At 34.5% G+C, this 17,357-nt stretch overlaps 1 protein-coding gene across 1 annotated transcript; it reads right to left on the bottom strand.

Moving 5' to 3' along the window:
• Positions 1–1,068: 1,068 nt before the first annotated feature.
• LOC149580301 (uncharacterized) lies at positions 1,069–13,846 on the bottom strand. Its single transcript, XM_089790269.1, has 4 exons — positions 13,534–13,846; positions 12,466–12,834; positions 10,075–11,392; positions 1,069–4,847 (listed from the first exon to the last, which is right to left on the bottom strand). Exons 2-4 carry the CDS (start codon positions 12,657–12,659, stop codon positions 1,695–1,697), a joined length of 4,665 nt encoding a protein of 1,554 aa, XP_089646395.1. The 5' UTR covers positions 12,660–12,834; positions 13,534–13,846; the 3' UTR covers positions 1,069–1,694.
• Between the last annotated feature and the right edge of the window lie 3,511 nt (positions 13,847–17,357).

Raw genomic sequence — 17,357 nt, 5'->3', positions numbered from 1 at the left:
TCAGAAATACTAAAATGTGTTCCATTTAAAATGTGATCTCAAAAAACTTATATATATTATTTAACAGCTTAGGAGATTGATACAAAAAATTATATAAGGAGATTAATACAAACGAAAATATATATAAGGATCTATTAGACAACTTTGGGTAATGCGTATATATCGATATTCTCATCCATAGCAAGAACCAAGAACCAAGAACCATATCTCAGTGTTGATCGCTTACATTAAACTATTGTAGTATTCCACACTGACTACAAGTAGCACAAAGTATAGACCATAAGTGGTAAACCATATCTCAGATTTACAATTTCATATGCTCATGCATAATACGTTCACATCATTTAAGCTATTCATAAGTCAAAATAGAAGGCCAACTAAAAGGGTGGTGTTTGTACTTTCTCGAATAGCAATAAGAAATTTAGATACTTTGATTGTGCTAAAACTAAATTTGGACTGAATCGCATAAGAAATTTAGATACTTTGATTGTGGTAAAACTAAATTTGGATTGAATTGCATGGACAAATCAAAAGTTGGTAGAAAAGCGGCAATCCTGATGTCTTATATGCACTAGCACGATGATACTCAGCATCGAGGGAACTTTTAAGCATTGTTTACTTTGTTTAAAATTATCCCACACCCATAACAAATTGTATATTATTGCTACTAGTATTATACAAATTCCAACACTATCAACGGAACAAATAATCCAACCACAACAAAAGAAAATGACAATGCTGTTAGTTATAGAAAATGATTTTCCCTTTACTGCCTCTTGCGTGTTTAGCCATATTGGTTACTTTGCCTTAAGTCTAGGTTGTGGTTGGAGGTGGACGGGTCGGATATCTGTCCGGAATTTCAAAGGAGTTCAAACTTCAGACTATTTATATTTATATTCTGGAAACCCCTCATTGGTATACGCCCACATTACTAATCAAGCTTTATGATACTGTTATACAAATTTAGACTAACAACTTGAAGTTGCACTTATGTTCTGGTCAACAACAGTTGAGATATTTTCTCTTTTGGTCATTAATCCATGCCGAATTCATTCAAACATGCAGGGATTGCAGTTGAAATTCCAGTTTCCAGTTAATAAATTTGAAAAAAAACATCAAGAATAAAGAAAATGGCAATTCTCAGTGTTGCTTATTTGCCACCAAGAAGATACCACGTTTCCTTTTTCTAAAAACAAAAAGAATTCATATACGAATACAGATGCCCATCTTAAAAAATAGGGCTTTCAGCCTTAGTAATAGTTCTAAAAAATTGCAGCATGATGGCCTGCAACCCAAGTTTGTTTAACTGAATTTTCTGATTGTCAATTACAACAGGGACTGATTATGGATATTGACCGCTAGAAAAATAAGTCAATATGAAAAATCTGTATAATTCTTTATTTCAAGACAATTTGAACTGCTTCCTGGCCATCATCTTGCTTTTCTCACTTTGTATCCTACAATTATGAGAGGTATGGAGCTGAATTAAAAGAAGCACCAACTCTCATAGTTGTGAAGAGAATTAGCTTGCCCATATAGCCTCTTTCCCTCAACCATACCTGTCAAACAAGCCCTCAGACTAGCATGCTACAAATTTATCAAGCCATGCATAACAAGTAATGATTCCACAAGGGAATTGGAATCTTTCATCATATTGTTAATAAAAAATTGTTTATCCAGCAGAGTAGACGGTGCTACAAAACATTATTCAGATCGTTCGCCCAGCCCCCTCTCATTGGTTTTAAGAATGAATTTGAGGATTGTCCAATTCCAGGATTGGTAATCCCAAGTCTTCTTAATTCTGCCTGTACCTCCTTTGCCCTCTGATGATTCAAACCACAGGATAAGGTTGATTCTTTACAAGCTGAGAAATGAGTCGGTACACAAGGAGCCCATGTATTTCCCGACCTCAACATTGAATTATAATTTGCCTCTTGAAATTGCCTGGGCTGGGCATTAAAAGAGGTAGGTTCAAGAAGTGGCAAAAGTGACACAGCTTCTTCATCGGGAGTATCATCAATTACAATGACTTCCGGCTCAGACTGTGGGTATATAGAAAGTGAAGGCTGTCCATAGTTTCCAGGATTGGTAATTCCTAGTCTTCTCAATTCTGCCCGTACTTCCTTTTCCCTTTGAAGATTTGAACCACGAGCTACGGTTGATTCTTTACATGATGAAAAAAGACTTGGTGTACTAGAAACTTGAGGCCATGCTTTTCCGGACCGGCATATAGAATCATAATTTGATATCCCGCCCACTGAATTACCCTCTTGGAATTTGTTAGGCCGTCCATTGAAAGATGTAGGTTCAAGACCTGACAAATTGGGAACAGCATCTACATCAGGAGAGTCGTCAATAACAATCACAGCATGATCTGACTGTGAATGAACAGCAGATGAAGACTGCCTTTTTGCTTGAGAGATTACACCAGGAGGCCTATTTGATGTTCTATTTTCTGCTGATGCTGTTGAAACATGTGGCGATGAAAATTTCAAGTTCGAGTTTGTGAGTCCCGGTTGAGACCAAAGAGGTCCTGCACTTGTTAAGGTAGCCTCAACTGATGATTGGTAAGTTGACACTGCCATATTTTGCAGCCATTCAGAAAAATTCCCTACAGCAGATGTTGGTTTCTGGTTGCATCCATTTCTATTCCATAGTAATCTTGATTCTTGACTTGTTACGCCTTCAAAGGTATGGAACATATCCTGGTCGAAGTTAATAGAACTTTCCATAGACCGTCCTAGTTGATTATTCCCATCTTGCAAAAGGTTTTCTTCAGACGTGAATCCTAGAAGCCTAAGGTAGCTTGCATTGCGGAATTCTTCCACACTGTTTGGATTTGTGTCAGGTTGTTTGGATTGCCCTACATCCGTGTTTGCCACAGTCAAATTCTTCCCCATTAAACGCACAGTAGGATTTCCAAACATACTGGGTTCACTGAAACAATTTATATTGTCAAGCCCTTGATTGTTAACCAAACCTGAAGAATAAGCTGCACCAGATGAACCAAGAGACGCCGAAGGAAAGTTTGTACCATTATAACTGCATCTCTGTTGAATGGTATATGCATAAGGTGCCACACCCACTACCTGATTCCCCATATAATTTCCATTTGAAATCACAAACGAAGAGTTATTCAGGTTCTGTTTCGACCCAACATGTTTCTCTGATGGATTGGGAGAAATATTGTGGACTAAATTTTGGCCTGTCTGATTGCTTTTAGTTTTAGAATTACACGCACTTGAGCTTTGTTCAATCATGAAACACCCATGCAAAATCTCGTCTGCTGTTTTTCCCTCACCCAATTGTTTGGCAAGAGTGGAGGCCGAGACAACATGGGGTACAGTCACCGATGCTAACTTCATGTTCCCAAAAGAGGGCTGTGGATTAAGATATTGAGAATCTTTGGATTGAAAAAATGGCTTTTGGAGCAAATTTCCTAGTGAGGTCAGTGGAAGGCCCTTGGAGAAAGTGGAAGAAGATGAACATATAGCATCACCAAAGACGCCACATGAAGTATTTGTAAACTTCTGAGCTGGTTCTTGTGGCCTTTCTTGCATACTACCTGGATTTAAATGTTCAGTTTCAGCAGTTATCCATGTGTTGTTCGAATTGACGTTTTCTGATATTGAAGTGATTCGAGTACTATGTGACTTTGATTGTTCAACAATAAGCCCATTGTACAGATATGTGGAACATGAAGATGCACAGATATTAGTAGTTGCATTCAATGAATTAGACAACGCAGGATCTCTGCCAAACGAGATGAACTGCCTATTTGAAGGGCTAAGAATTGCTGAAGCATCCGTTGCTGAATTAAGGCTTGAGATATCATTTTGGGCCGCTACATCCTCTTTGAAGACTTGATTTTGGAGAGACATACACTTCTCACTCTCCTTTGCTACATCATTTGTGCTGACACAATTTGGTCCTAAATTTTTTTGTGGGGCATCTGTTTCTTCCACAGCCTTGCTCGGATTTGAGTTCTCATGAAAGATCAAAGGAGAGGATTTCCCCTCATTTTCTTCACATAATGCTGGATCATTTTTGTCTTCATTAGATAGATCCTGGAATGAAACGCCCGTTATCCTTGCTGGAGTTCCAGTGGGAACATCTACCGTATCATGACCAACATCTGATGCCCCATTTCCAGGCTCTCCTACCACGGATGCTTCGTGGGAAGTGAATGTTATCCGCGAATCTTGGCAAGAAATGCCAACAGATGAATTTGAATGGGATTGTATTTCTGTTAAATTTTCACGAGGCTGATTATTCACTCCTTCAAATGATTCTGAAGGTTTTGTTGGGGCTTGAAACTGGGAGTGATCATTGGTCCTTGATTCCTCTTCCATAGTAAGTGAGGCACAAGCAAGCTCATTTCTTGAAACACTTTGTGCCATATCATTATCTGGGTGTAATCTTGAGGTGTGTCTTTTCCTATCGCAATCAGAACTTCCTGAGACCTTCGCTGAAGGAGAGCAATTACTTTCTGGCATCTCTACTGCCCATGTTTCATTGTTAGTTTGTCCTGTGACTGTTATTTGGATGGTTGGGCCCTCAGAAATTGGAGGAAGTGTCGATTTTGAGGATGAATTATGCAACTCTTCTTCTAGTGGACTTCTTGTGGTTTCCTGTACATCTGTCAAGCCTTTGTCATTCTTATTGTATGAATCTTGCTCCTGAGCAGCTTGGATCAAGCACATCTGCTTCATTCTATTTGTATCTATTCTTGCATTTCCAAAAACGAAAGGTTTCTCGTCACATGTAGTACCTAATGATGGACATGTAGGTTTTTCCTTGACAGTTTCTTCAATCTGAGCATGCTTAGCAGATGATGCTGCATGAACCTGAAAGTAAAACAAGACAATAGTGTACTATATTGGATAAGAGAATATGGTGAATGTATTAAATCAAAACAAAAAAATAATACCACTTGCACATTCAAGTGAATTTGAAAGCCTCTCCCATTGATAAAATAGAGGTCCGTGGAGAAGATGTTAGACAAATTTTTAAGCGTATGCTGCCCAAAACCATAAATTGTTGGGATGTTGTCTTTGATAGTTGATTTCAAATTTTTACAATCTATAGTGAATAATGCAATTGTTTGTGAATTTAGATTGTTTAAAATAAAATTTATCAAATTCTCAGATTACATTCATTAGAATCTTAATAAAGAGTTTAAGAAGGAAAAATAAAAGTATAATTATAAACCGATAACAAATTAAAAAGAAGAGGAGGGAAAAGAAAACGATGAGGTCACACAAAAATCAAGGCACTAAGAAAGAAATGAGACAAGGAAAAAAAAAAATAGATTCAGAAGATATTATTAAAAATAAATATATCAACTACAATATAAATATTAGTTAAAATAAATATAAAACATATTAGTACTTCAAAATAACATAAAATTAGAAATAATTTAATACGATATTGCAAAGTGGCAGAAAAGATCCCTAAAAGAAAGATATCTCTGTAGCCATTGTAAATTTGTAATCCCACATTGCCAGCAGCAGCTGAAAACCTCATCCTAAAGATTTGCTCCACGGAATTTGTAGGCAAAATTTCAGGTTTCAACAGATCTTATCTAACGTAATGTATGGGATTTTGTCAGAAAAAAAATAGCAGTGGCTCCATCTGCCAACAGCTTAAATGTCGCATACATTTGCCACTCAGAAGTTCATTTACAGTAGACCAGAACAAATAAGCAACAGCTCACCTAAGCGTGTTGTTGACAATGAAAAATATGTTTTCAACATTTTAACAAAAGTTAGACAGGTTTATACTGGACAGGTAACAACATGATGGTTTAACTTCAAATGTGCATGATGATTAAACCCAACCCTCCATGCATAGCTTGAAAGTGGGTAGACAGGTAACGACATGATAGTTTAACTTCAAATTTACATGACGATTACCCAACCCTCCATCCATAGCTTGAATGTGGATCAGAAGTGCAGCCCCCTCCATGGACCCCTCATTCTTCAAGAATAAAGGATAGGTTTGATATAAAATGAAGGATGGGTTTGATCTGATATCAGAAAAAATAAAATTATTTAATGAAGTTCAAAACAAATATCTTGTTATCTGAAAATTTTATCAATTTAATAGTTTTAAACATACAAAAGAGAAAAAGCAGCTTTAATTTTAGACGGTCAAAAATGGATTAAGTCATACAAACACTTTTATTTAAGATGGGATGGAATTGTGTGGCTAGAGTAGAGAATTCGCTTTTATTTATGATGGGATGTGATTGTGTAGATAGAGTAGAGAATTTTCTTAGAGATATAAGTAGACGGAAATTTATTGTTGTATAGAATAATAAAAAATAAATTTTGAATTCAGTACAATTAATGTTTTGAGAAGATGAATTTAAATTTATTTTTTCTGACTATATCTGTGATGTCTAAGAAGGCCAAGTTTTTGTAGTTTAGAAGCAAGCTAAATGTTAGATTATGGTAGGGGACTTTCCAAAAAGTAGAGCTGGAGCTGTTTGAGATTTTTTAGGAGTATTTTAAAGCTGTTAAATCCTATGAATTTTGTAGTCCAATTCAGCTTGAAAGTTTAAACTCTAAAATTTAGGGAACTTGATGCTCTCATGAATACAATATCTTGAGGCTAAGTTTTTTTTGTAACTTGAGAAGCAAGCTAAGGTTGGGGTTGCCTGGAAGGGGCTTTTCTAAAAAATAGGGTTGGAGGTCGAGATTTTCTAGGAGTATTTTAAAACAACTGGTTCCATGAAGTCCAATTCAGCTTAAAAGTTTAAACTCCAAAATTTAAGGAAGCTGATGGTGATGGTCTCACGAATGCAATACGTTGAAGCTAAGTTTTCATTATAAGTTGAGAAGCAAGTTAAGGGTGGGGTTGCATGGAAGGGGGCTTTCAAAAAATATAGGTGGAGTTGTTTGAGATTTCTTAGGAGAATCTTAAAGCTATTGGGTCCCATGAACTTTGTTGTCTATTCAGCTTAAAAGTTTCAGCTCCAAGATTTAAGGAATCTGATGGTCTCATGAATATAATACCTTGAGGCTAAGTTTTTGTTCTAAGTTGAGATGCAAGCTAAGGCTAAAGTTGCATGAAAGAGGGCTTTTGAAAAAATAGAGCTGTAGCTGTTTGAAATTTTTTTAGAAGTATTTTAAAGTTGTTGGTCCCATGAACTTTGTGGTCCGGTTCAGCTTAAAAATTTAAATTCCAAAATTTAAGAAACTTGATGGTCTTGTGAATACAACCTTGAGCCTAAGCTTTCATTGTTTAAGTTGAGAAGCAAGCTAAGGTTGAGGTTGCAAGGAAGGGGGCTTGAAAAAATAGGGCTGAAGTTGTTTGAGATTTTGCAAGGATATTTTAAAGTTGCTGGTCCCATGAATTTTGTAGTTCAATTCAGCTTGTAAATTTAAATTCCAAAATATAAGAGAGATCTCATGAATACAGTACCTTTCTCTTCTATATTATATCTAGTAATAAAAAGTTTTAAAAAAAAAAACAATGATAAATTTCCTTCTAAAATTATTTTTAACAAAAATATAAACTTAAATATATATATATTTTTTTTTGATGGAGGGTTCAGACCTGCGAGGCAGCCCAGCGAAGCACGAAGCCTGCGAGCTACCAACCAGCGAAGGCCACCATTGACTTTTAGGTAAACTTAAATATTTGACAAATAGCATAAAATATTTTTAAGCTGACTTCTCAAATATGCAAGTCTAAAAATAAGAACTTTAATATTTTTTAAAAGATTGTATAGCAATTTTCTTTTCACTTCATAAAACCTCCACTTTCGAAATGGAAACTTAACGTCTCCATAGAAACCCCACCTGGTAAGTCCTTGCCAAGAGTTAAACGGAAAGACATATTGATTTGTCAACGGTCATAAAAATAGCTTTGAAAGGAGCTTAATTGAATTGAATTGGGGGAGAAGATGAAGGAGAAATGTTTTCTTCATAAAGCTTTCAGTGAAGATTGGTAGAAAAGCCCTTCTAAATCAGATTAGAAAACTGAGGAAGCATAATGTTTTCAACATACCTTACAAGTTTCTTCTTACTCAGAGTTTGAAGATTTCAATCATCTGTTGCTATAATATAGTAGCGTGCTTTAAAGTGATGGGATTAAAAAAACTTTATTTAATAAAATGTATAGTTTAAAGCAAACAAAGAACTGGTAGAAAAAATTGAAATAAATAAGGTAAACAGAAGATATAACTTTGGTGGTAATGAATATTTGCCTTGGAAGAAATATTAATTAAATGAGAAGAATAAACAGCATGAAATTGAAGATAAAATGGAAAATAAAAAGAGTGCAGTTAAATGATTGGACGAGGAATAAAGTTGGTAGCAAACAAAAAGATTAACTCCGTTAGAAGAGTTATAGAGTTATGTGAGTAAAGCAATACATGTGCACTATAGAGGCCTTGACAAAGAGGAAATAGTTGAAAAACAGTTGTCCACATGGAGATGTTGACGAATAGGAAGCAGATGGAACATATTGTCCCGGATGAAGATGTTGATGAATGGGACGAACCAATGTGGTATCCTAGGATGGCTAAATCCTTCATGAAGAGGAATTGAAATTATTGTGTCCAAATTAATAAAAAAGCTGAAGTGGAATGTAACAGTTATCCAAGTTGAGAAAGAGAATTATCATCCAATATGGTTGGTGATCATGAACTAGAAATGAAGAGTTTAAAAAAACATTGAAATCAAGAAGAATTGCAATGTTGAGTATAACGCAGAAAACCGGTAAAATGTTATTAATAACACCTGTAAAGTCAAGGAGAGAAACGTGTGCCAATCAAGAAAGTGAAGATGGAAATGTTGTATCATGTGCAAAATTGTTTTTAAGCGATGAGATTAATCTATGTGTAGATAAAATTGGAGGAGAAGTGCAATGGATTCACCGGTATGTGCGAGTAGACAATGGATATCAAAAATAACAAGAGGAGTAATCTGGAACAAAATGAATATCTTTATAAAGATAATGAGGTATTGAAGACGTGCTTCAAGATGTTTCCTGAATAGATTTTTTAAAAACCTATTTGACAGATGGAATACAATAGAGATCTAGAGAACCTTAGAAGAAGAGCAAAATCAATAGGAATATCAATAATAAGTCAACAAAAGAATAATGCAATTGATTATTCCATTTTGCATTTGGAAGTTATATCCATAATAATTTGTAGGAAAACAAGAAAATCATAGAAACGAAAAAAGAATAGGTATTTATCAAAATGAAAGAAAAGAATGTTTAAAACAGACATTGAATGTAAAGCTCAAAATGAAGCTCAATTCTTCAAAAAGGCTAAGAAAGCATATAAGAAGATGGGACGTAGTAATGTAAATGGACTAAATAAGGCAGTGTGAGATAAATGTGGGCAGAAATGCTATTGTTTGCCATTGAATAAAGCAGTTCAGTAGAGTGCGTGTTGAAAAAAAATGATCTTGAAGTTCTGTGAATGTGAAGCTAGTTTTGTTTGCTTCTATTATGCTCAAGTCTATGCGTTTCTTCCAGCTTCCTAGTTTGTCATTGTGCACTGCTGACAGCCCATGAAATCAAAGTTGTACTCAGCCATGGCATACTGATTTAGGCAGTGTGTATTTTAGTCTCAATAACCAATGGAAATTGAAAATGTGATTAAACTAATCAAATTACAATTTTAAAGTTGTACTTAGCCATGGCATACTGATTTAGGCAATGTGTATTTTTAGTCTCAATAACCAATGTAAATTGAAAATGTGATTAAACTTATCAAATTACAATTCAATTTGGATTATTTTTTAGTGCCGACACCTGAATACATACTTTTTCATACCAAACCAGTGAATAGAATCCATTAAACATGTGAGAAAATACAGTTCAAAAGTTCAAGTGCCTCGGTTTGATAATCAAGTTCAACTGATAGTTTTTATTTCCAAAACTTCAGACTTATTAGCATAACAGCAAAAGATAAACGGGAAAGATACATTAACAAGCCTTTATACTTGCTACTGTAAGGACTCTCTACGAAAATGCATTGGTCAAGGCCACTCTCTTAATCTTTTAATTACGAAAGGAAAATGCTTAAGGAACAAGTTAACATCAATGTACCTTTATCCTTAACTTTTTCGAAGAAACTGGATCCTGAACATTGCCTGCTCCCTCAGAACATTGAACCAAAGTGGTGGAGGCCACTTTCTTTCTTCTTTTGGGAAACTTCGTCTGCTGATTTTCTTCAGGCTGAAAATGTTCTTTCAAATTTGACAAAATACGTAGCTTTTTTCCCTTTGAATCTGCGTGGGCTTTCTGCACCTTCTTTCGATGCCGCCTCCATTTTGTTTTCTCTTGCCACATTGTACCATCCGAAGGCAACTGATTTACATCTATGGCCAACTGATCTTCTTCACCGGTATTCTGATCCAAATCCTCTAATGTGCAAATAGGAGCCACAGCACATATGTCTGCTAATGATCTCTTTTTTATGGTTCTCACTTTAGGCTTTGCAGACTTAGTTCCGGCTTTTCTAGCATTTGCTTCGACAGAAAGACAGCGATCTATATGAGCATTCAAGGCTGTATTGGATGTTGATGAAAATGTTCTGCAAACAGGGCATACCTTCGGTACCAAAGCGTCTGGTAGAGATATTGAATTGCCAAAAACATCATTCTTCTCACCTGCATCTTTATTCTTCTCTGGAGCCTGCTCCTTCTTACTATCTTCTACTGTTTTGAATTCAGATGCAACCGTTTTCTTTCTCTTTTTCTTCCGAACCTCGGTTCCACCCTTGGCATTGAAGTGCTTGTCAGATGATTCAAATTCATTCTTTTGTTGTTTGCGCACTGCTTCACAGGCAATCTTCCCAGATCCATGATCCCCAGTTGCCAATCCTGAAGAGCGTGCCAAGTCTGTATCGGCAACGCAACACATGGCATCAGTCCCACGTGAGATCATCGAGTCTTCTATTTCTGGACATTTATCATTACATTCCCTTGGAAAAAACTTCTCTTCTATCGTATCTCCTTTAGCTTCTTTGACTTCATTTACATTTACTAAGGCTTCTACAATGGATTCCTTGGCATCTCTTCTTGAAGTTTGACCATTTCTTGCTTTCTTAGGAGCCATCTTTTTCTTCCTTGGGTGATTCTTATGTTTCTTTACCCAACCTTCTCTATACATACCATTCTTGCAATCCTTAGAATCTTCAATTTTCACTTTGTTTGAATTATTTGATACCATATTAGATTTCCGTATATCAATTCCAGAAGCCAAATTTTCATTACTTTTGAACTTTTCCTGCATAATGTCATTACGTGATTCAAAAGGTGGTAGCAGTGGGTGTCTACCATTTTCCAAGCATGTCTGCACATACTTCTGAGAGAAAGGCCAGCTCTTTTTAATATCCTTGGCTCGAACTGAAAACACATATTTTCTGCAATATGAAACCAAATGGATTCATATAACACAGTAATTAGTTTGTAATTCATGCAGTTGCATAAGGTTTTCCCAAAACAATGCTATTTTCTATCTTCTCTTCTTTTAATATTGTCGGCACTCCTCAGCTCTCGTAGAGCAACTATATTACAAGCTTATTTGTGTCATGTGCAAAAGCTTAAAACCGCAATTAAAAAGACACCTTACAAATGATTTATGGTTTGTCATATGCATACATGTTTTGTATGCCAAATCAAGTAAATGAAATCCTTATTAAACTTTGAAAAATCCAATTCTCCAACTCAATAGGAGATTAAGGTTAATATTATGCTTATTGTTTATTTATTATAAAAAAAAATTTACAATACTTTTATTCTTTTGATAGATTATGAAGTATAATCTAAACTACTGCTACAAACAAAAATCTAAAAACCAAGCACTGTAAAAATCTAATATCTTATCTAATTGTACTGTATTATTAACATCCTCATCCTCATGAGTGATAAGCTGTGTAAGCACAAAACCCACTAAAATAAGTCAAGAGAATGAGGAGTAGTTGCCACAAGACATCAGATCTGCACTTGGAAATCATGCCCAGCTTTAATCCCCATGTAAAACTTGTGTCTATGGTTTTATGTTTATAAGAAATTGGGAAGATTTTGTACAGGTTTTGCATTAAAAAAATTGGTTGAGAAGGCTTTGCAGCTAGACTTTCATTGACAAGACTATTCAATACTATAAATACAGTAATATAGCATAGAGGCATCTAAGTTTTGATGAAGCGAGTGAAACACTCATCACTGACTTTAGAATCTGTATTTAGTTTACCTCTAAACCCATTTCAGGTCTCCCAGGTAGCCACAAAGACTAAATGTTTTGAGAGTTCAATTTGAGAATGATAAAAAAAAATCAGTATCTAATCCTAATAGTCACAAATCTCATTTTAAAGAGATGAAAAACAGTTTATATGGTTACAAGGATGCGAAGAATGTGATCAGTTTATAGGAATATAAAGCTTTGAAGACAATTAAGAACATATATGAAGATAATGGGGCGAAGAATTTGGTGTACCTTATTGAGAATTTCTCAAGCCGGTCTAAGCTGTTCTTGGAAACCGGGTCATCACCACCAAGATCCTCCTGGTTAGTATTCTTCACCATATGATCTAGTTGGCGCTGAGTGGTTAGAACTTTCAAAACTGGCGTAGCATTGCAGCACAAATTCATTTTGGAATTATGCCCATCTCTATCCCAACAAGATGTCATAGATGTAACTCTCAAGTTGTCTGCTATGCCCAAAAAATATTATCCCAACCGGCTGTAGCATGTACAGCCAGGGTTTAAAACTGTACAAAGGCTAAAACAGCCGATTGAAAGCATCATCACAGTGGCACGCAAATGACTGTATCTATCTTTACAGCCAAATCGCAATCACTCCATTCTGAAGAAACAAAAAATGAAAAGCAACAATGAAGGTTAGCAACTGGCATGTGAAGGAAAAAGCAAATAACCCAATATAGACATGCGTCAAAAATGGCATGAAATGTCTTATTCCTTTAATAGAAGCTGCTAATAATGCATATCACAGTTAAATGAAAAGTTGTGTATGGTAGACAATGATACCATACTCCGTAATTGCACAAGAGCCCAAATGAAAATACCACCGTGTGTCTGAATACGGAATGACAGCTAAAACATATCTTGTAGAGCGCAACAAAATGGCATTAAAATCTATGCTCAAAGATAACCACGGCGGGAAAATATAAGAAAAACGATGACTCTGAATCCAATCGACATACCCATCTCAGGAAAAAAGGTTTTTTCAAAATACTACTAGAGTTGTCCCTTATCATTGTGACCTTAAAAATCCAGATTGAAAACTGCTGCTCAAGTGGGTTTGCACAGCGCTGCCCTAACCCATGAATCTGAACAAAAAACAAAACAAAAAACTGAAAAAAAAAAGTTGCATCTAAAACAATCTATAAAGCTTTGTCATTGTTCCGGAAAACTTCTCTATGTGCTTCTTTAACATAATCCCCACAGGAGGAGATCTAAACATGGGTTTTTCAATAGGATCTTCAGTTCTGTGTTTTATCAAAACCAACATAAGACCAGAGATAAGAGGGCAAAAAAGCAGTACCATTTTCTTCTCATCATCTGTCTATCTGGATGCCAACTTCTTAAGCACTCCAGCCTGCTTCTGTAGCATATACACAGTGTTCTACTGTGGTCTATACACACGGTTTATATGATTTCACACATACCCACTTCATCCAAAGCCTCCACAATGGGAAGTTTTTCACAGGAAGGAGCTGAAAACAGCCTTGTACACTTTAGGTAGAACTCTGGACAGCGGTAAAACAGTAAGTTGAGGCCTCCACACAGTTGCCTGCTCTACTTTACCATTAAAGAATGTGAGAAGATATGAATATATTAATATATAGTGTGTGTATATATTTATGATTGGCAGAATATGTATATATGTATATGGAAAACTGAATCCTTGCAGGACATTCTGACCGGGTACCTGAGCTGGACACCTGTCCACAAGATCTTTCATCGACAAATATAAATTTTATATTTAAATTAAAATAAATAGCACTTAGAATATATATATATATTCATTATAGTGTTGTCAGTCAAAGTAAATTGCTACCAGACAGCATGACATGACACTTTCACTATGGGACCCACTGAGCATCCGTACAATCCTCCTCTCACTACTTTCTCGATGGATATTCGTATATGTTTTTATTTTATCTCTCTAGAGCACCCTTTTCTTTTTGGAGAGTAATAATATATTAGTTTGGGTGGACATTGGTTAATATTGTAGCCCATGGGCCCCCTCAATGCTTGCTTTTTTAAACCATATAAAAGTTAGACAAGAAGTGTTTTGAATTGAAGATTTTGTTGGTAGGTGATGTGCAACATGTAAAAAAATTAGTAATATTTGTCACTATTGTCTTGGAGTCAATGTCAAGCATGTTCTCCCAAGGAGTGCAATGCTTAAATCTGTAAGGTACAAATAGTGCAGAGGGAAACCAAAGTACTCTAACAATGCAATGGAAAGGAGCAAGTGATGTCACATTTAAAAAAGACAAAGTAATGTTCATGAGTGAGCAAAAGCTAAGGGAAAAAATATGATGTAATGAGTACTTTGATGGGTGCCCTTCACAAATAATGTAAGAACATGGGCTCTTATGCATGGATGATGGAGGAAAAGAATGGTTTAGGTTTTTTTTTAAACAATCATATATATTTAGTCATATGTTTAGGTATGTCTGGTTTAGTTAGATGTATGTAGAATATGTATGTAGAAGTAGTCCTATATTTCTATAAATCATTTGTCGATTGAAAATAGTAATGATATTAATCTAAAAGCATATTTTCTTTGATTCGCTTTGATTTTCAAAGATTAATTTAACTAGTACATTTATAACAGTGTAGATTTATTTTAAAATTAAATTCATATTATAATTAAGTAGAATAGTAAAAATGGGATTTAAGATTAACATTAATTATTAAAATTGATGTGGAGAGACATTTTAATTTTATAATTTACAAGGATTATTTAAACTTTCAATGTAGTAAAAGAAATAAGATAGTCATTTATAAGGAGTTGGACATGTAGAAGTTGATAATGTCCATAAAGATGTTGGAAATGATAATATATCATTTATAAGATTATTAATATTAAAAAAAGAGGCTCGTAATGTAAGTACTTGGATATTGTGAATTAAGTTTTATTGTTTGTAAAATTAATCATTGGTGTAATTTGATTTGTTCGATTATATGCAAATAAATGGAAGGTTAGTATATTGTACATCAAACCATATTGAGAATGTACACTATTAAGAAAAACAACAAAGAATAATCAAAATTTATATTTTTGTTCAAAACTATCCTAAACTTTGTAGTATAAAACTATACAATATCCTGTGCTGGAAAATAAATCATGTTGCAATTTATTGGTGAAGAGAATTGAATAAATTTGTTTCATGAAGATTACTTAGGATGATTCTAAAATGGCATTAGATTTTATTCATCTTTGTTGTTTTTTATTAAACAATGTTTATCCTCAATATACTTTTATGTATAAGTTTTATCCTCAATATACTTTTATGTATAAGTTTTTGAATGTATGATATCCTAACATAGGACCATATTTATATTTGTACGTTTTTTTACTATAGTATACAATGAAAAAATTCGATACCTACATAGTACAAATATAAAAGTTTGGAAAAAGTCTCACCAATCATAATAAGTATTAAATGAATGTTTAATTTCCTTTCTTTACTATGAAACATTTGAAGAACAATGTTCAGATAGATTGTTAGAAGAAGTCTTCTCATGGATTATATCTTACTCAAGGAAATCAAACCCTCTCCAACTCAAGCAATCTAAGTCCCAAGAGAAAATGCTTGAAAGATTTATGAAGCTAATTAGATTTTCTAATGTTTATGCATAAAAAGAATTTACTTTTGACAATATCATTAAAAGCCAAAATGGTAGGAGATTTGACACAACTACTAAAAAAAACACTAGATTATCTCTTCTCTTCTTTTCATGATGGGTGGTATACATAAAATATAAAAGGAAATGAATAATGCATTTGAAAAAATGTGATCTAACATCCATGAAATTCGAAACTCAAACATCCACTTGAAACTTTGAACCAAGTTGTGCTATTGCTTGAAAAGAATATTTCTAGTAGTTTGGTATCTGGGCTAGAATACACAAATTACTATAGGAATTTGCATATAACAATGAACCAAGAGTCAAAAGACCAATGAATAACACAAAGACAAGAGAGAAAATATAGACAAGGATAAATTGTATCCCCTTCAATGATGAAATAACTAAATTGACTTAAATATAATTTACCATTATTAATGGATTGATTTCTACAAGGGATGTAGATGTGTCTTTTTATATGGGCAAGACAATAAAATACCATGATAAATGGGGAGGGGAATTATTACTAATGAAGGTTGAATCACAAAGTGAAATGTAATAACAACTATCACCACCTAAAGTTGAATTTCCCCTACATACCCAAATAAATGTACAAATACTTACATGTCTCAAATGTAAATTATGATTTATGTATCATCATAAGTAATATTAATTTAAGTGTAGTTAGGTGAATAATTAATTATGTGCTCCCTTTGTCGCTGCCCCCTCTCCAATTGTAACTTAGGGGAAAATAGACTTAATCTAACAATACAAGATGGGTCTTGACTACTAGATCGTGTTAGGTACCCATGTAGAATACATGCAAAGCAAATGAAATTTCTCATAAAGTAGAGAAAGGGATAAATAATATGGGACAATATCCCCTCCAAAAGAGAGATAAAAATAAACAAGATGTGTGGATGGGTAACTCAAGACCCCCTAAGAACTAAATACATCATATGTTTATAATCAAGTATCCTTCCATGGGAATGAAATAAGGGGCAATATATCCACCCCATAGTGAAGAATGTCCTTCAAAAATAGTGAGTGTTTGAAGCAGAAACATAGTCCAATGCCTACAAAATTTATTTGTCCCATTGAGAAGAAGACAAGCCAAGTAAAAACATAGGAATGCTTCCCATTCTATATAGAAATTAGGAAATCAAATCCAAATGTAGTATCTTGGTGTTGTCTTTGAAATCTGTTCATGTCTTCCAACATCGTTAGATGATGTAAACCAATCAACAACCTACTCAATTATATTAGAAGGTGATAAACAACGAACCAATGGAAATTGATTGTGAACAAGAGCTAAAGACAAAGATGAGTGAGAACATTATTGTCACAACTCTCATAAAATAGGTGAGATTTCTCTAAAAGTTGAATGGGGGTCTTCAATCTTGAAGAAGTCATCATAGAAGCATGATCTACATAAAAAAGCAATTTGACATCTAAAGGGAAGGAAGAGACTCATAAATACCAATCTCTAGAGGCGACGAAGAAGAT

This window comes from Cupressus sempervirens, chromosome 1 (genome assembly GCF_028749045.1).
Source record: "Cupressus sempervirens isolate cs-2001-9-10 chromosome 1, ASM2874904v1, whole genome shotgun sequence".
In the NCBI taxonomy this organism is placed as follows: Eukaryota; Viridiplantae; Streptophyta; class Pinopsida; order Cupressales; family Cupressaceae; genus Cupressus; species Cupressus sempervirens.
The sequence above is the reverse complement of the archived record's forward strand: the minus strand, read 5'-3'. Positions and strand labels throughout refer to the sequence as shown.

Coding starts and splice junctions, on each gene's coding strand:
- LOC149580301 (XM_089790269.1), bottom strand. CDS start 12,659: ATGACATCTTGTTGGGATAGAGATGGGCATAATTCCAAAATGAATTTG. Junction 11,393..12,465: donor CTTGAGAAATTCTCAATAAG/GTACACCAAATT, acceptor TTCATATTGCAG/AAAATATGTGTTTTCAGTTC. Junction 4,848..10,074: donor CGAAAAAGTTAAGGATAAAG/GTACATTGATGT, acceptor TTTTACTTTCAG/GTTCATGCAGCATCATCTGC.